The sequence below is a fragment of the Entelurus aequoreus genome, linkage group LG12 (assembly GCF_033978785.1).
Source record: "Entelurus aequoreus isolate RoL-2023_Sb linkage group LG12, RoL_Eaeq_v1.1, whole genome shotgun sequence".
NCBI classification, from domain to species: Eukaryota; Metazoa; Chordata; class Actinopteri; order Syngnathiformes; family Syngnathidae; genus Entelurus; species Entelurus aequoreus.
This window is the reverse complement of record NC_084742.1, coordinates 29,300,336-29,319,924: the sequence shown is the minus strand read 5'-3', so window position 1 is coordinate 29,319,924 and position 19,589 is coordinate 29,300,336. Positions and strand designations below refer to the sequence as shown.

At 45.0% G+C, this 19,589-nt stretch overlaps 2 protein-coding genes across 8 annotated transcripts; one reads left to right on the top strand and one right to left on the bottom strand.

Moving 5' to 3' along the window:
• Positions 1-444: 444 nt before the first annotated feature.
• LOC133662785 (uncharacterized) lies at positions 445-1,597 on the top strand. Its single transcript, XM_062066941.1, has 2 exons — positions 445-754; positions 918-1,597. Exons 1-2 carry the CDS (start codon positions 514-516, stop codon positions 1,394-1,396), a joined length of 720 nt encoding a protein of 239 aa, XP_061922925.1. The 5' UTR covers positions 445-513; the 3' UTR covers positions 1,397-1,597.
• A 4,602-nt stretch (positions 1,598-6,199) lies between these two features.
• clcn3 (chloride channel 3) lies at positions 6,200-18,703 on the bottom strand. 7 transcript variants are annotated; one of them, XM_062065540.1, is made up of 15 exons: positions 15,928-16,015; positions 14,691-14,756; positions 14,499-14,594; positions 13,376-13,536; positions 13,067-13,166; positions 12,783-12,970; positions 12,581-12,703; positions 12,228-12,515; positions 11,907-12,159; positions 9,168-9,460; positions 8,907-9,093; positions 8,432-8,830; positions 8,155-8,371; positions 7,971-8,046; positions 6,201-6,928 (listed from the first exon to the last, which is right to left on the bottom strand). In XM_062065540.1, exons 4-15 carry the CDS (start codon positions 13,520-13,522, stop codon positions 6,752-6,754), a joined length of 2,448 nt encoding a protein of 815 aa, XP_061921524.1. In that variant the 5' UTR covers positions 13,523-13,536; positions 14,499-14,594; positions 14,691-14,756; positions 15,928-16,015; the 3' UTR covers positions 6,201-6,751. The 7 variants fall into 7 exon arrangements, with proteins under 7 accessions (XP_061921519.1, XP_061921521.1, XP_061921524.1 ...); XM_062065538.1 differs by lacking the exons at positions 14,499-14,594; positions 14,691-14,756 and adding exons at positions 7,640-7,681; positions 18,534-18,703 and having other exon boundaries at positions 6,781-6,928; positions 15,928-16,103; XM_062065535.1 differs by lacking the exons at positions 14,499-14,594; positions 14,691-14,756 and adding an exon at positions 18,534-18,703 and having other exon boundaries at positions 6,200-6,928; positions 15,928-16,103.
• Between the last annotated feature and the right edge of the window lie 886 nt (positions 18,704-19,589).

Here is a 19,589-nt window from a genome sequence, read left to right as displayed (position 1 = left end):
GTCATAGCCAGGGTGGGTGCTGTCCTTGATGATGGCACTGGCTCTGTTGAGGCAGCGGGAGGTGTAGATGTCCATCAGAGAGGGGAGAGGGCGGCCGATGATCTTTTGAGCCGTCTTGACCACTCTTTGCAGCCTCTCCCTGTCTGCTGCAGTGCAGCTGCCGTACCATACTGTAATACAGTAGGTCAGCAGGCTCTCGATGGACGAGCGGTAGAAGGTCACTTGTGCACTCTAGTCTTGATACAACTGTGAAGGTGCGATATGGTATTAGCCAGCTATGCGTGTATGTGCATTAGGGCTGCAGCTAAAATTCGATTAATCAAGTAATCGGATGAAACATAGTTTACAGCCTACACTAAGCCGGCTCAGGTTATCCGTGTCCACACACACACACACACAATGGTCGTTTAAAACCCCCACCCCCTCCCAATCTAGTACGCATGCGCGAAGAAGAAAAAATAGTCACCTCTGACCTGGAAGTGCATTCTTACTTATCTGCGACGATATACGAAAATGGCTACTCTTTCTGCGAGGAAAAGGGAATTCTTTATTTGGTCCGACGACGAGGTGGAGTTACTACTAAAAGTAACACAGGAATACAAAACCTTCATGGCGGCGAAAAACGTTGACTGGGAGTCCTCGCAATCCAAATACGGGGACATTCTTGCGCGATTTCTGGAGCGCTACCCCTCGCCGATGGAGGCCAGCTTAAGCGCCAAAGATTTTCCCCACCAAACAGAGGACATAACTAAAGGCATGTTTTTGTAACAAGGTCATTCTGGCTTAATTTAACCATAATCTGTGTGTAGAATGAGGAGCACTCTTTTGTTTTGGGGGAGGAGATATGGGGTTGATTGTTGACCGTAGGCTACCCTCGGTTTTGTGCCGCCATTAATCCAATGTCTTTGTTTCAACAGCACACCTTACGACAAAATTAAAGAACATCCGTGTGCGGTACCGACAAGCAGTCGACTCGGGGCGCAAAAGTGGACACGGTCGTGTGGTGCTTATATACTTTGACGAATGTGAGTCGATTTGGGGAGGATGCCCGGCCACCGTTGCCACGGGCGAGGGTCTCGACACCAGCGACCTGGAAAGAGCACCACACGCCCCGGAACTGTCGTCAGGCGAGCCATCACCGACCGGCAGCTTGGCCGAAGAGCCGGCCTCACAGAGTCGTAAGCGGCGTCTTGATGAAGAGCTGGGCGACTACCGTACCCAGACACTTCGCAAGGCGTTAACCCCCGCGTCCATAGCCCAAGAGGACCTTGAGCTGAAACGGCACTTCTACCGACGACAAGAAGAGACGGACCGCAAGTTTATGCACAGTATGGACCGCATCACCTCCAGTATAGAAATGTTGGTGAAGCACATAACACAGCCAAGCACACAATAGCTACACCACACTTCAGGCCAATATCATCACCAAGGACCCGGCATGAACATCACCTGAGCATCCATCTGCTCTGAGCTCTCCAGTAGATGACTTGACTTCACTGTGAAGTTGTGCTGTTTAAAAAAAAGAGCTATATTGTAAATAGTTTGCTGTGTAGCTTTTGTGCAAGTTTTTAAATTAAATAACATTTCTCCTGAACAATATCCTGTGTTGTATTTCAATTACCGTATTTTTCTGACTATAAGTCGCAGTTTTTTTCATAGTTTGGCCGGGGGTGCGACTTATGTGTGAAATTAACACATTACCGTAAAATATCAAATAATATTATTCAGCTCATTCACGTAAGAGACCAGGGGCTGTACTTATCAAGCTTCTTAGAGTGCCATTTTACACTTAAGTCCTGAGAATTTGCGAAATTTAGTCCTACTCTCAAACTTAAGAATAAAAGCTTTTTATCAACGTTCTTAAGTCTAAGAATCACTCCTACTCTCCACGATATTTAAGAGACCTTCAGAGGTGTCTTAAGTGGTTAGGAGTTGCCAGCAGGGGATGGCACTGAGGCGAGAGAGACGTGCGCGAACGTTCAGGGAACGGAACAATGTTTTGTTTTTTTTGATGACGAGCAGCTGATCAAACGGTATCGTTTAGACAGAGCGGATATTATTTTTGTCACAGATTTAATACTTTTCGATTCCTTGTTGATTTCTGCATGTGTCTGCAGTGGGCTAGTATATATAGAGCCACCCACACCAGTTTCAAATTAGTTGCCTAATTAATGAATTGGAAAGAAAATGTTATGTCAGCAGCGTATGTGTGTGGCCGTGAGGTGAGTGACGTCAGTGAGTGTGTGGGCGATAGAAGAGAGGGAGCGGTAGCGTGAGTGCCGGCGGGGACTAGTTTGTTTTGTATTATATTGTAGTTTGTCAAAATATACACTCCCATTGTCCACTTAAATATTTCCAAGATATTTCTTTATTCTTAGACAACGGATTCCCTTCCGTGATTGGTCATTTCTATAGACACAGAAATGACGTCACCTAAAATTCCGTTTACGGCACATAGTAATGTCGTAATTCAGCTCTGAGTGTGACACTTAAGATTCAGTCCTACACTTCGCTGAAAGTGTGAGTAAGACGCTTGATAACTAACTTTTAAGTGCAGCTTTCAGCGAAGAATTTATTTACTCTTAAGTCAACTCTTAGCAGACTTCTTAGGAGTAATTCTAAGAAGCTTCATAAGTACGGCCCCAGACGTATAAGATTTCATGGGATTTAGCGATTAGGAGTGACAGATAGTTTGGTAAACGTATAGCATGTTCTATCTGTTATAGTTATTTGAATGACTCTTACCATAATCAGGCATGTGATTTGACCACAATGAAAAAGACTGAAAACATTTCCGGGGGTCTGGGGGACGAAGGGCCCCAGCCAGGTCCAGGGCGGTGCCCTGGTGGGGGTACAAGGGGGGGCGTCCGAAGCTCCTGGTTTTTCACCAATTTAACATGCTAAAATTAACAAAGACAGCACCATTTGAAGAAAATATTTTAGTGTTTAAAGACATGAAAACATCATTAATAGAACATACATAACCCAATTATCCTAATGAATCACTGTATATGGTTCAGTCCCAACAGTATTTAGTCACTAATATTTACATCTTGTGTTCATTTCACATCCACAGGTGTCACATTGATCAGTGTTATTATCTACAGTTTATTTACAGTATTACCACATTACTTCAGTTCATGTAATGTAAACATTTCATTCTTTTCCCCAAAATAGGATATACATTTATGAAAAGAATTAAACATGTTTAGTATTGTTTACTCATATTTGAAAATAGGAAAAATAATAATGTGAGGACACTGACATATTGCATGAAACAAGTGTGAAAATATTTACCTTCAAGATTGTTACACCACTGACAATAGTTTCAACAGACTACATAAGAACTTAATATTACAAAATAGTATTATATGCAAATTTATTTCAAATTGTTAACTGGAATCAATAATGCGACTCTTTGAATTTCTGTAATTTCATAATATATTTTCACGTGGCTTTTTATTTTTAGAAAACCCCATTTATATTTCGCTAAGCAATAATTGGTTAATATTTAAAACAAACATGCGTATTTCGCAAGCAAATGTTTTTTAGCTTACCTCATTATTAACGACCCTGTCTGCAACTGAAGTGGGTTGTTTGGGTGGATCTTTCCTCTCGATGTAAACAAAGGATGAAGTCCGTAAGGTTTGCTCACTTTCGGTTGACATCCAAAAGTACCAGCTAGTGAAAAGTTGGTTTTCCTTGCTTCAAGTTGTTTCATTTGTTTTTGGCGTTTCGCATGTACTTCCAAAGCCTTGAAACCTTGTGATCCATAGTCAATATTATCATAACACCACATGTACAAAACCTTTCCGGGACGATCGATTTTCCAAATAAAATCACCGAACAAAGTCGTAACTTCCTTCTTCCCAACAGTATCAGTGATTTCCCTTTCCATCCAGTCCCATCGAAACTTATTTTTGACATGTTTATCAATTTCTTTTACCCGTAAAGCGTCCTTTCTCTCGAGAACCGACATTGTTTGCATATGGAAAATGGCCGTAGTAACCATTATGAATGATGACGTTATTAACGTCATCATTCATAACAGATGTCCTGATTGGTCACAAGGAACATATCGACCAATCAACTACGGCGTAATATAAACTACGTCTCGAATCTTGATTTAGGGTCGGAAAAAAAAACGGAAAAACGGGAGATAATTTTTTTCCCCCCCCGAGATTAAAAAAGACGGAATTCCGACTTTAGACGGAAAAATCACATGCCTGCATAATATGTTACGTTAACATACCAGGCACGTTCTCAGTTGGTTATTTATGCGTCATATAATGTACACATATTCAGCCTGTTCACTATTCTTTATTTATTTTAAATTGCCTTTCAAATGTCTATTCTTGGTGTTGGGTTTTATCAAATAAATTTCCCCCCAAAATACGACTTATACTCCAGTGCGACTTATATGTTTTTTTCCTTCATTATGCATTTTCGGCCGGTGCGACTTATACTCCGAAAAATACGGTAACTAGAATCCAGTGTGCTGTGGGGCCCTATTGTAGTGAATCACACCTGAGCCATCACATATGACTCAAATCTTTAATCGACATGAGAAAGTAGACAATTTGATGAAGAACATTTTACAACAATTAATCTAGGGAACCCAAATATCTGGTCAGAACACTCCTCACTCTTTTGCCTTCTCCTTCATTTTCCATTTTTGCAATCCAGCCTGTGCTTGGAGGCTGAAAATGGCAGTCGTACTCCAAGGCAGCAACCACTGACTGCTCGTTTAGTGGCTCCTTCATGGCTTCACAGTAGTTATGGAGTACAAAACAAGCATACACAACGAATGGTAGGTCAGTCTGGTTAATGTTCATGGGGCGGCGCAGTGCACCAAAGCGTGCCTTCAGTCGTCCAAACGCACGCTCGATGACCATGCGGGCCTTGCACAGAGAATACCCAAAGTATTGTTGTTGTGTGTCGACTCCACCGTTGGGGTATTCTTTCATGAGATATGGCGCCAGGGGATAAGCTGGGTCACCCAAAAGAAAAACAGGGACCGGATCTTCATCTTCCAGCAGTTGTTTGGGACACGAGGGGATGATTCCATCTTGTAGCTGCACGCTAATGGCGGAGTTAGTGAAGATGCGGGCATCATGTACGCTACCTGGCCATTTCACAGTCACGTCCATGAAGCAATATTTGTAGTCACACACTGCCTGTACGTTGTAAGAGTATCTGCCCTTTCTGTTGATGAAATCCGTCGAGTTACACGACATCTTCCGGACCTCGATATGCGTGCAATCAATTGCACCCAAACACTGCGGCATACCGTGGGCTTCATGGAAATTTTCAACAAGATCTTGAACGTCTGCCTCCGTTTTTGGTGACTGTATATACTCTGGACCAAGACGTTGAGTAATCGCGCGACATACATGGCGGACAATAACTGATACAGTCTGCTTTGCCAGTCCAAATGCATTCGCCGTTTTTCGTAGTCTTCCCTCGTCGGCCAGGTAATACAAAGTACACGCTACCTTTTTTAACACATCCACGGGAGCTCGCATTCTCGTTGTCTCTCCTTCGACAAATGGACGAAGTTTTTCGGCAAGTAGAATGACAGCTGACCTGGACATTCGAAAGTTATCTTGCCATTCCTCCGGCACAACACAGTCGTTGACAAACATATCCCACCAGGCCGTCGTTCTTCCAGGTCTTATCCAAGACCGTCGCTCAACATTGCTATGTAGACGTCTGAAATGTGTTGTATCCGAAATTGCTGTAATCGCGTGTTTCCTTCTCTTAAGGTATTCATGTGTGATTTCCATAAGCGCCTGTACATGTACAAGAAGGAGAAACACGGGCATGTCTGGATGATTCGCCTCCATCTTTCTAGTGGTTCCCGCCGAGTTACCGAACGAGTTGTTATGAAGCTGGCTGTGGCGCGTTCTTACTGATGTCACTTCCTGTGTGGGGCGTGGTCTTTTCTGTGTGCTTTATTGCAGTGCCTGTGTGGAAACTACAGTATGTCCGCATATAAAACGTGCCAGGCACTCCATGCAGCCCAGATTTAATAAATTTGTATTAGTTACATTATTCAAAGTAGCCTTATATTAATCGGCAAGTAATAGATGAATGGTTGCAGTCCTAATGCACACATATATGTTACCAATTCTCCCTACATGTGTACACGTGTCGATATCCCCTAATAGTGGGGAAACATTGCACAATAAGTTGCTAAAATTTCAAAGCAAATTTAATGAATCATCCTGTTTCAAATGTACAATCAAATAAATTTAACATGAAATTCTTCACAACGATGCACAACTTCATTGACACAGCACATAATTGAGGAAACATCAAGTTGAAGAGGAAACACCCTTCCCTATGCCAACCATCTTCAACAGTGGAGATGATAAATAAATCCACAGATTTCTCCAGAGGCCCGGAAACTTCGGCATGAGGACACAGTCTCCCGATGGAAAAGTAGCAGGAGTGAAAAGTAAATTGACAAATTGCATCATATGTTTCACCTTCATTTCACGCTGACGGACGGACGGATGCTCGATTCTCCTTTTCAAATCTCCCAGGCAAGCACATTAATCTAGTGTGGCAACCGGGCACGATAAAGTTCATTCAGGAGGACGGACAGGTGAGGAAGGTTCACAGGTCCAGCTGCGGTCAATACCACATCGTTGTGTGTGAGCGGACAAGAGCGCATGCGTGAGGTGTTCCCTTTAATGACCACCGGGGGAGTCTATGAAGCTCAAAAGTGAAAAGGAAACAAAAAGTGTCATAGGTTGGCGCCGTCCAGTAGGTGCACTTCCTCCTCCTCGCTGTCACCTCCCCCTCCCACCCAGCCGTCCTGGAAGGAGCGGATCAGTTGAACATGATGGACTCGGGATCTTGGTTTGCCATTTGAGCCATGTGACGAAGAATATCTTTTTTTGTGATGACGCCAAGAAGCCGCCTGCAGAGGAGACAGAGTGAGGAGGTTAGCCAGGACGTTACGATGCTTTTAACGGCACAATCCGTCCCGGTGGTGAGACAGAAACACACAGTCCACAGACTAGTTGCATTCTGGACGGTGTCTATGCTGACATAAAGGTGGCCAAGAGGAGAAGAGGAAGAAACCAGAAGGGGGAAAGCAGTGAAAGGTGCTCTATGTTGGTCCCGGGGAGGGAAACATGGGAAGTGGTGACAGGATTCTGCAAAAAGAAGCAGGAGATGAGTTCCCAGGATGCACCAAGCTACTTGAATGAGAGTCAGCCGGGACACCAAACTGGAGTGACAAAACGTGCTGCTGTTGTCACAGCAACGCCATCATCAGGACCGCATCTCAGCGACACTGGAATGTGTTTAGTCGTCACAGGAACTCCAGCGACAGAGTAGCAGGAAAGACCGCACTCTGGTCACCCAAGACGCTTGGGAGACCAGGGGCAGATTGCAGTGATGGAGGGGTCAAAGGTCAGCAAAGAGGGGGGCGTGAATCCAGTGTTTCCTAAAAGCCAGCAATGCCTTTTTCTAGATATTTTCGCTGGCTTAGATGAAACATGGCGGATGGATCAGCACATGCTGGCTAGCTAGCGTTAGCGCTATAAGCACCACAACAACACAGCACGCTCCAACACTGAGGTAAGGAGGATATACGACAACATTGCTCTCCGAGGCGGCTAGCTACCCGCCGAGTGGTTGCTATGGCGACAGGTCACATGCCATCCATCTGCGAAGACCGAGGGGATGGTTTCAGGACACACAGAAAGAGGAGAAGTCATTAATGACGCGACAACTCAGATTTTTGCTGACATCTTTCCTGACACGACCATTAGGTGTAGCAAGCTGACCTTTGACCTGCTCGTCCTAGAAAGCCGCAACAAACTAACGCCCCAGGCCCCCCCACAATAGGAAGTGAAAGCAAGAGGATTCCGCCGCCACTCTTTCATGCATCCCTCCAAAAGAGGCGGAGCCTAAGACAGTGTGTGTCATGTGTATAAAGGGGCGGGGCTAGTCACCAGGGGCTCCGTGTGCTGCTTGAGCTCCTCCAGATGTTCTAATATATTCTTCTTTGTGATGATGCCCAACAAAATCCTGCAACACACACCAGTTACTGGAACACACCTGCCCCAAAACAACAACACTCCACCTGCAGCACTGAGGGGGGACAAAGTCAGACCGACGAGCACGTATGTAACTCACCCGTTGTGAGTGACCAGGCACTGGCGCAGCCCCAACTTCCTGAAAATGTCCACCACGATCTCCATGGGGGTGTGGTCTGTCACCGTGAAGGGACTCATGTCCAGGATGGAGCGCAGCTTGAGGGGGCGGGGACTGTCAGCAGGCAGGGTCGGGGCGTGCTGGGTGAAGTAGACCCTGGAGTTCAACAGGATGCCCTCCTGCTTGCGGCGGGCGTTCTCTGTTGGGGAGGAAGTGATTAGGTGTCAGGACGACAATAAAGCGGAGAGGGCGTAGTTACCTATAGCGATCGTGATGTCCCTGCGCAGAGCGAAGCCCACAAGCCTCTGGGACTCCTTGGAAACAATCACGGGAAAACCGTTGTAACTTGTTTCATTTATGACGGCCTGCAGTTCCTCCACGTTCAGGTCGTCCTGCGTCAACACGGCGAGCGGCGGGTCGCTGCGGCGAGGTCTCATCACCTCCCTGGCGAGAGTCGTGTGCGTAAATTCCTCCTTGGCGTCCAGGAAGGGGTAGCCATTAAGGCGGATGTGGGCCTCGTAGATGCCCTCACGGCCGAAGGCGTCACCCACCCATTTGCTGGTCATGACGGCAGCCATGAGGGGCACGATGTACTCCAGGCCGCCGGTCAGCTCGAATACGATGACCACCAGAGAGACGGTCATCCGGGTTACGCCCCCTGCAGAAGAACAAAAAAAAGCGTGTTTGCAAAATACAAAGTAGAAAATTTGACCAGCCATCTTCCACAGACTCACCCAGACAGGCGGCAGCCCCCACCATGGCATAGAGTCCCGGCGTGATGCAGTCGGTTCCGACTTCGCACCACTCTCTAAACAGGAACCAGTCATGGTGGTAATACGCCAGCTGCTCCACGGCGATGCCAACGATTCGTCCAGCTATCGCCCCGATGGCCATGCTGGGAATGAACAAGCCCGACGGCACCTGGGAGAGGGTGTGGGGGTCAGTGACCCTTCGATTGCAGATCATGTAAACATTTGCTGGAAACGTAGGATCACCTTGAGGCCAAAGGTGAAGATGGTCATGATGATTTTGAAGATGAGCGCCAGGCACAGCTGCCACATGGCGGCGTAGACCCCGGGCCCAGCGGGCCGGTTGGGGTTGTCCGAAAAGGCTTTGCTGCCGTTCATCTGGCTGCGGTACTGGCAGAGCTGTGAGGACTCCAGCGGGCCGCAGTCAGTGAAGAGCTCCTTGATCAGCTCGCTGGTGTTCTGGCGGGTATACGGGTTCGGGAACGCCACAACGGCTGTAATCGCCGCCACCAGGATCACCTCCAAAACCGGATACTTACCTAAAGTACAAGGAAACAGGCATATTTTTACACTGAATGCACGGCCTAGCAACTCTCCTCCTTTCTGATTGGTCACTTTAAATGCCTCCGGAGCCAATCCGAGTGAGCCTGTTGTGTGTCCCTTCTGAAGAAGATTAGAGTCTTTAGACAAAATGAGCCAATATTAGTGTATTTTTTTCATTTTAATATACATGCTTTACACTACCATCTGTCAAACAATGACATTAACATTTATGACAATGCTGTGTCAAAGATCGCAATCTTTAACGACAACTTGATGTCATAAAAGATAGCGTATTTCGGCTGGCAAAATGTTTATATGGATATATGCTCCCCTGGTAATTGCAACATTGCATTATATAGACCTATGTAACTGCATATGCTAATAGGCCCTTTATCGAGGTTCTGATGTCCTAGTGCCAGAGTCCTTACAATGTGATAAAAATTATGTGGTATTTTGTTGTTTTTATTCTAAGGACTTTATTTGAAAATAAATGATTATTTTGTCTACACTTTAGACCAGTGGTCCCCAACCACCAGGCCGTGGACCGATTGGTACCGGGCCGCACAAAAAATTTAAAAAAAATATTATTTTTTCTTTTTTTTCTTTCTAAATCAACATAAAAAAACACAATATATACATTATATATCAATATAGATCAATACAGTCTGCAGGGATACAGTCCATAAGCACACATGATTGTATTTCTTTATGATAAAAAAATAAAATTTAAATAAAATACCCCCACCCCCCCATACAAATTTTCAAGCGTTTACCGGTCCGCAGCTACACAAAGGTTGGGGACCACTGCTTTAGACTACAAAGCAGGGATATTAAACTTAAGTCTTTAGGGGGCCACATTTCCAGAAAACTAAGGACCGGAGGGCCATACATCTTCCTTCAATATTATTCTTATGATGTATATTCTGGAGAACCAGCATCCCCTACATTAGACATTTGATTTACTTATGTTGTTAGTTACAGGAGCGCTCTGTTGTTTTTAAAGATGTTCTACATAAAAATAGTCAAAGATAATCTCTATGACAGCACTCTATTGTGTTATTAATAATCTGCTCAGAATCGTTCACAATCTTTATGTAAGACAAGGACACGTTTTTCTTTTTTTATGCATTCTAACTCGTAATTAAACGCGATCAAAGTCTGCTTACAATGAAGCCTATTGGAGTCGCTCTATTGTGTCTATAAAACGCTCTAATAAAACACGTCCTTCAAGATTGTGTGTACCTGCTGTAAGTATATATGTAATGTAGTAACAGGCACATTCATATTAACATGTAATATTTACGTATTTTAAAAATTGTAATCATACGTTGGCGCATTAAGTTCATAGACGCATCACAACGTTCACTTGTCCTTTCAACAACAACACTGATACTACGCACTGCAGACATCATGAGACAAACATTGTAAAACATCACTTACTGTACAAAGTCTGCTCTCACTATGATGCCAACTGTTAGGATGTTGATATATTCCCATTTATATGATGAATGACTCAGAGTCCTTCCGAATGGTTAAAAAAAGGGTGGGTGCAAACCGGCGTCTTTCTCGTGTGTCTTTTTCCGCCATCTCCGGGTCTAAATTGGCTGTCAAAGTTGACCAATTTCTCTGTTTATGTCCACATCATTTTACTATCAAGGTGAGAGGCATTATTTATGATTTATAATTAACTTTCACAAGCTCAGATGCGAGGGAGCCGTTCAGCAGCTGAGGATGTCAATATAGCAACACAAGGAAGTTACGGCTTTCTGATCAATGCGGCGATAAATTTATGTCCTTAACGTTAACGATTATAATAACAATAATGCCAATACTTCGTTAATATTCAACTCTCGAAATGTAAATGGAGTATTGTTGGCACATTTTGGATGGTTATCTATTGGGTTTTATGGTCGGAATAAATGTAATAGACGCAATGACATCATGGCTCCCATTGGGCCCATTGTAAGTAGACTTTTATTTACGAATCCATTTGAAAAAAGGCATGTGTTCTTGTCTCTCATGAGGATTGTGAATAATAGGCAAAATTCCCAAAAAATTGCAGTTCCCCTTTAAACAAAACTTACGAGCTACCAGTTGAATAGCCCAAATAATGACAAAGAGAGGACCTAAAATGTAACTTTGAGAAACACTACTAGCATAACTAAAGGAGTTCAACAAATGATTATTGACTGCATCTGAGGTAAACAAGGTACACCTTAGTTACATAAATCCCATTACAAAAAAATGCGTAACTGCCAAAAGTGGTGCCTTGAGGAACGCCTTCGTTATGTAAATCACCACACGCACAGAGAGGAGGAGGAAAAGGTATAAGAGGTTGCGCAATGAAATGAGTGAGATTTTCACGTCAAGGATTTTGGCACTGTTTTGACACCATACATTTCTTCTAGACTGACTTTTGGACCCTGATGACCAAATACTTGCCAAATCGGGTGGACTTCCGCCTCCTACACCAAGCGATGTTGGCCCGGATGAAGAAGGCGCCCCACAGGCCCCCAAAAACCCCTAGAAGGATGAAGGGGATGAGCTCAAACAGGGACCATGGCGTGTGGTACTCCACGTAGAACAGCACAAGCCGGCTGTTTCCAAAAGGGTTGATGGAGCGCAGGACAAAGGCGGCCACCAGGGCGGCGAAAAATGAACGCCACAGGGTCTTCAGAGGGAAGTAGTAGCTGACCTGCAGGAACGACAGAAAAGGGTGAGTCAAACTTGTTAGCACACATCACGTCACCTCATGTTGTTCACCTCCTCCAGGCTGAAAAGAACGCCACCAATTGGCGCTCCAAACGCCACAGACACTCCTGCTGCCGAGGCAGCAGAGAGAACCTCTCGCTTCTTGGCCTCGTTCTTGCTGTACTTTGGGAAGAGGTAGGAGAAGATGTTGCCGCAGCAGCATGCCACATGGACCAGTGGACCCTCCTTGCCCAGACTGAGACCCGATGCCACAGCCAGCACCAAAGTGATGGTCTTTATCATCAGGGTCCACTTGCCCAGATAGCCTCTGATGATGAAGCCACTCAGGATGGTCTTGATCTGCGAAGAGCAGAAATCAAAGCTTCCCACTAAGAACTGAATATGTCTTTTTCAGGTGTTATTACCTCTGGGATCCCTGAGCCGCAAGCGTACGGAGCAAACACCTTGACCAGACACACGGCGAGGAAGGCAAAGGACAGCGCCCAGTAGATGTACATGAAGTAGTTCATGATGTACGAGCCTGGACCCTGCAGGAAGAAACCAAAACTTAACCAGGAAGTCCCTTCGCATTGAAGCATCCAATCACCACCGAACCCCTGACGCTACCTCGGCTTGGCCCAGGATGAGCTCGGCCCAGCTCTTCCACTGGGGACACTTGTCTCTCTCTGCAAAGGTGGTCTCGTTAGACGTCCAGCAGCACTGCTCGTGGTTGAACCACATGGCGCTCAGGCACACGCCCTCCTTCAGGTCGTTCATCCAGTCGGCAGCAATGTCGATCAGACCGGCCAGCGCGCCTGGCAGGAGGAAGAGAAAAAAAGATGCAAATGAGGCGTCTCCCACATTCGCCTGCAGGACAGGGAGGAACATGTTTGAATATGGTGTGCTCGCACCTGAGGCTAAACCTGTGAGCGTCACCACCAGCCATCCTGACCAAGCGTCATATAGACTCTTTGTAAACTCCCATGCTGACTCCTTCTTTTTACTGGTGATCTACAAACACACACAAACGCGCACACATACACACCACCAGTTACTCCACTCAAGTATTCACTTTCTGCATGTTGAGAGGCGCACAATATTCAAATTGTCAATATTTGTTGAAAAGGCGCCAACAGGCCAAAGCTGCGGTTATGAGAGGGGCGTGACCTCTAGCATAACATCTCTACAAACAGTCATCATTTCAGCACGTCATTCATTACCTTTCGGTGCCTCTCGCGATCCTTGCATTTCTCGCGCACCCAGTCGATGGTGTGGAAGTCGTCATAGGTGCCCACGCCGGGAATGGGCTCCTCTAGGAAGTCCAGCAGGTGGGTGGAGCTGCTGGGTGCCCCGCCCCCATTAGACATGGTGTAGTTGGAGCCTATGAGGGACCAATAATGACTACATGATGGATAGCATCAAAACAGTGTTTAGGTGGGTGTCAAAAGACCCTCAGTCATTGTAGTAAATCAGATCAGAGAGCTTTGCGGGCAGCTGTTCCTGGGTCAGCCATCATGTGACCAGCTGTACAAAATGACCCCAACAGCGTCCAGCTGAAAGCAACAAAAACACCTCCAGTGTCAGATTCCAGGCCACAATGTTAAATACCTGTTGAGTAATTTTACAAAGCTACACCCTGAATGATGGACAAGGCGACCACATCTGTGGAGGTAGATGACACTTCATTGCAACAACGCGGTGCTAAGTGGGAGTAGGCCGCCGCCAACTGAAACTCATCCGGGGCCTTTTGTCTCTGCTCAGTCTGCGTAAAAAGGCTGACAAAGCCTGCAGGAAGCCACACGCCGCACAGAGGAGAAGTACCACAAAGGTCTCACAGCAATGACAAACGCTCACACATTCAGATGTATGACATTAGAATATTCCTTATATGAGGAGCGATCATGTGACTTATGTGCCATTCCAGCATCATCCAACAGGTGTCGCAGAGCCCAGTGCAGGTGGTCTGCTCAGACAATTCATGTATGTATTGTGACAGTCACAGGCCTGAGCCTTCACTCTAATCACATTATCTCTGCACCGCCGCACGTCGTCGTCAGTGGCAACAGCGCCTCACATAGCAAAGTCCCGTAAGGATGGAGGTAGAGCTATGACGTACCTCTTCTTGGGATAGCCTGCAGGGGGATGGTGTCCCCTCCCCCGTCGTAAGGCAAATAGGGATCGGCGCCTGCGTCCTCGTCCTCCATGTTGACAGACAAGACGGCAAACCGAGGATAGGCTAGGCTAGGCTAAGCTTCACTACGCACTGCTGTGTGCGTATGTCAACTGCTGCCATGTTTGCCCAAGCAACACGATCCCTGTGTGTGTGTGTGTGTGTTCTCTTGCCTGGCTCCTCCCTCTTGTCTCCCTCTCTTCCCACTGCAGCAGCTGACTCTCAAGGCTGATGACATCATCACATGCATGCACAGCCTGCTCGGTTGCCTGGGTAGATCAGCATTTAGAAGTATCACTTTAAACCGTCGTTTTTGTACAAATTAATAAAATGTCCTTCAAAGGCTGCTGAATATACGCACACACTTTTCTAACTTGGTCAAGTTTAGTTGTTCCACCTAGCGGGCTGGAGGCACTACTGGATCCAGCGTCCTGCAGAGGATGAAACTACTGCATGCAACATTATCCCTAACGAATCAAACCTCATGTAGTGGAGGAAACTACTGCTTGCAACCTTAACCGCTAACCTGGGGGTGCCCAAACATTTTATCTCCAGGGGCTAAAGTGAAAATGTGCTAATTCGCCGTGGGCCAAACACCAATTTTAGGTGTGAAACACAACAAATCTCAGTAGAAATACTAAAGTTCTATAAATATGTGCAAATAAAATGGATAGATGCAGGGCCGCTCCTGGCTAAATTGAAGCCCTTGGCATTTTGTATTTGGAGCAGCCCACCCATACTCTTCTCTACAAAAAATGTCCACACTCATTTGTTGTAAAATTTTGTACCAAATTTTTTGTACCATTTCAATCAAATTTGAGTTCAATTTGATGCATGTTTTGGACTAAAATTATTTATTGGGGGAAAAAAAAATTTATAACAAAAATCACAAATTTATCAAATACCGGTAAGTTTGCAAATCTGGCTTTCCTTCAGGTTGTTTGCCTTGCAAAAAAAATAAGTTTGCGCCCTGTCAATCATTGATTGACATTTTACATGCATTTTTACACAAAATGGGGGCCCCTACAGAACACAGGGCCCTACGCACAGCACATGATCTGTGTATATGGAACAGTGTCTGTGTATATATGTCAACTAGTTAACCATCAATTATTGTGTGAGCTTGAAAGAGGTCAGTAAGAACATGTATTTCATTTGGGAAGCCACCCTTAGGCGGGCCAAACGAAATGACTCGGTGGGCTGCATTTGGCCCACGGGCCGTACTTTGGGCAACCCTGCTCTAACCCTAACCCTAGTGGATCAAGCCTTATGCAGTGGATGACACTATTGTATGCAACCTCAACGCTAACCTTGTGGATAGATGAAACCACTGAGTGCAACTTTAACCATAAACCTAAACCTAATCATAAACCCTACTGGATAACATTTATGCAGTGGATGGATGAACCTACTGTGTGCAGGCCTAATAGTGAACCTCACACTTTAGAGAAGGCTCACAAGTTTAGAACACGCCAGCGAATGATGAAGATGATGATGAAGCAGGCAGTCTGTGACACAAGTAAGTCCGATCTGATTGGAGGTTTCTGGCGTGGGTATAGAATGACCAGGAGTTGAGCGGGTCCACATGAAGGGACTCCCTACCTGGGGAGGAAGCGTCCCCATCCAGCAGGTTGTCGTCCTCAGTGGTGTGGAAGTCCATGATGATGCCGGCTCCATCAAGCAGTTCCTCGTCGCTGCTAGCGCTGGCAATGCTGTTGTAGCTGTTCCTGCAGTGGCCTCTGTGGTACAGCTGCTCCGACTCCATTTAGCAAAGCGCCCTGGGAGGCGAGGGGGGTAGTGGACATATACATACAGTGTAGTGAGGATGCGACTGAGTCGGTGGGACAGACGGACAAACGCTGCGGACAACCCCAAAAGGCTTCAGGAAGACACAGCGCGCCTCCAGACGCCTTTCTCTACAGTATCTCCTCTCTGGTCAACAAAAGCACCTTGAAGATTCTAGCGGGAACTCTCGTTCAACCCTTTTTCGATTACGCTTGCACCTCCTGGTACCCTAGCACCTCCAAAACCCTCAAATCTAGACTCCAAACATCCCAGAACAAGCTAGTCAGGTTACAATTAGACCTCCAACCCAGATCACACCTCACTCCAACCCACTTCTCCAAAGTGAGCTGGCTCAGGGTGGAGGACAGAGTAAAACAAGTTGCACTGAGCCTAGTCTATAAAATCCGCTACACCTCCCTAATACCGAAGTACATGTCAAACTACTTCCTTAACGTAAATGACCGCCATAACCACAACACCAGGGGGAGTTCCACAAACCACGTTAAACCCATATTCCGATCTAACAAAGGTCTTAACTCATTCTCCTTCTATGCCACATCAATATGGAATGCACTCCCAACAGGTGTAAAAGAAAGTGCATCTCTATCCTCCTTCAAAACTGCACTAAAACAACACCTCCAGGCAACTTCAACCCTTGACTAACACCCTCCTTCTTCCACATCCCACTTTCCCGGATTGTAAATAACCAAATGTAAATAATCAAATGTATTTCTAATTTATATACTTGTTCTTATGCTATCTGAACTCACTATGTTCTCTGCTCGCTGTACATATCCTACCAAGTCAGACTTACACTGTTTCAATGCCCATTTCTCTGATGATGCAATTGTTGATGACTGAAGTGCTGTTATCAACCAAACCCTCCTCATCCCACCCCCCGGATTGTAAATAATGTAAATAATTCTATGTATATACTCTGATGAATAACTTGTGTGATGACTGTATTATGCTGATAGTACCGTATTTTTTGGAGTATAAGTCGCACCGGCCGAAAATGCATAATAAAGAAGGAAAAAAACATAAGTCGCATGGAGTATAAGTCGCTTTTTTGGGGGGAATTTATTTGATAAATCCAACACCAAGAATAGACATTTGAAAGACAATTTAAAATAAATAAATAGTGAACAACAGGCTGCATAAGTGTACGTTATATGACGCATAAATAACCAACTGAGAACGTGCCTGGTATGTTAACGTAACATATTATGGTAAGAGTCATTCAAATAACTATAATATATAGAACATGCTATACGTTTACCAAACAATCTGTCACTCCTAATCGCTAAATTCCATGAAATCTTATAAGTCTACTCTCTTACGTGAATGAGCTAAATAATATTATTTGATATTTTACGGTAATGTGTTAATAATTTCACACATAAGTCGCTCCTGAGTATAAGTCGCACCCCCGGCCAAACTATGAAAAAAAATGCGATTTATAGTCCGAAAAATATGGTATATATTTGTACCATGAATTGATTTACGTGGACCCCGACTTAAACAAGTTCAAAAACTTATTCGGGTGTTACCATTTAGTGGTCAATTGTACGGAATATGTACCGAACTGTGCAATCTACTAATAAAAGTTTCAATCAATCAATCAATCAATTCAGCCAGCTAGAAGCCCACTACTACGGGCCTAACTTCTGCAAACTAAGCCAAACACCAAAATCTGACTAAAAAATGTTGTGTAACTTCGTAGCTTGGTTGCACTTTTTACATGACATATTACACTGTTCGTCCATGCCATGAACAAGAGAACTTATCTGCAGTACTTCAAACTGGACACTTTGGAGGAGTTGCCTACGGTAGCGGGGATGACGATCAGCACTATTTGTAGCCCATATAGCAAAACATCAAACAATCTTTCACCTGAGAAATGGCTTATGACATCACCAGTGTCTCAACCCGGACCTTTGACTGGAGCAAAGACGCAGCTGGTTTTGCACCGTGCTAAGTAGTAATGCTATGAGTTTGGCTGCCTTGCTTATGCAGTATCACCAACCATCATCTTGTATTTCCAGACATATTGTAGTTGTTACGACACTATTACATACAAAGTTAGTCGGTTAGCTGTAAGTGAGTTTGCGCTCAATCAGACCACAATTTAAATCAACAGGTCTTTAATTGGAGCTGATGGAAACAATTAAGAGCCACGAAAACAAAACATGTGTGATAACCGGGCTAGCCTCTGCTGTTAGCTTAGGAGCTAACTGGCTGGCTAGCTTTTGAAGCTAGCAGGCAGGCGGCACCTGTTTCCTGGCAGAGAAAGTGAAAACAAGCTCGGAAGATAATGAGCTTCAAGCCAGCACCATCCGAGCCAACAAGCACGGCCTCGAACGAGCTAACGTTTTACTGTCCCTCCTCGTTCGCTGACCGGAAGGACGTGACGTGAAACTAACCTCGTCAATGCATGAAATCCACCCTTAACACAACAGTTCATCATCTTCGCTGCCAAATGAGACGGTTTGCTCATTCTCCTCCACCTCCTCAGCACTGCGATGTTTTCGTTTTAGCCTAATTTTTGTGTTAGTGACGTTTACTTCCTGTTTCCCATGGCCGAGTTCATTAACTATTCATGACGTCAAGGCGGTCCTCATTATGGCAATCACCCATATACAATTCTACACCAAAAAAATCATCTATTATTATTATTCCGCCGCAAAAGTTTAGTGGAGGCCGAAGTCCAAAATGTTCATCCAATCTGAACAGTTTAAGTATCAAAACGTTCGGCTCCACTGGGAATCGTGAGCGCCCCCCCCCCCCCCAAAAAAAAACAACAACAACAGATTACCTAAAATTTCTTGTTTTCCGGGACATTTCTCCCGTTGTAAATTAATGGGCCATTTTGTGAACTTGCACAATTTCCACATTTCTCAACCGAGTTGAACCGTCCACACACTCCACTCACCTTGGACAATCAAAGTACCATTTTCCAAGTTCATAAAAATTTCCAGGAATTCCTGGTTTTCCAAAGCCCTATTTTCACCTCTTACTGGAAAGTTTTCACAGTCCACATTTTTCGACCAATTCCAACCATTCCACCAGCAAAACATTCCTCTTAGTTGGGACAACAAATTGTACTACCGGTATTTTTTTCTTGTACAAATTCCCGGTTTTCCTGAAATTCCGAAAAACCCATTCTCATTTTCAACTGTTACCAATCAACATTTTTGAAAAATTCCAACGCCAACCCATTCATATAATCTAGGACAATTGTGCTCCTATCAATATTTTCAAAAATGTAATGGACATATACATAATTCTACAATGCCCAAAATTCTCACAATTTTGCATCATTTTCTACCCGATTCCGACCTTTCAACCATCCACACACACACAACTCTTCCGATATATCGAACACAAAACATGTTTTCCCCTTCCTCAAATTCCTGGAATTGACAGCTCAGTGGCCTTGTGGTTAGAGTGTCCACCCTGAGACTGGGAGGTTGTGAGTT

Coding starts and splice junctions, on each gene's coding strand:
- clcn3 (XM_062065535.1), bottom strand. CDS start 16,090: ATGGAGTCGGAGCAGCTGTACCACAGAGGCCACTGCAGGAACAGCTAC. Junction 12,704..12,782: donor TCATCCTGGGCCAAGCCGAG/GTAGCGTCAGGG, acceptor TTCTTCCTGCAG/GGTCCAGGCTCGTACATCAT. Junction 8,831..8,906: donor GGGGGCTGCCGCCTGTCTGG/GTGAGTCTGTGG, acceptor GTTCTTCTGCAG/GGGGCGTAACCCGGATGACC.
- LOC133662785 (XM_062066941.1), top strand. CDS start 514: ATGGCTACTCTTTCTGCGAGGAAAAGGGAATTCTTTATTTGGTCCGAC. Junction 755..917: donor AACAGAGGACATAACTAAAG/GCATGTTTTTGT, acceptor TTGTTTCAACAG/CACACCTTACGACAAAATTA.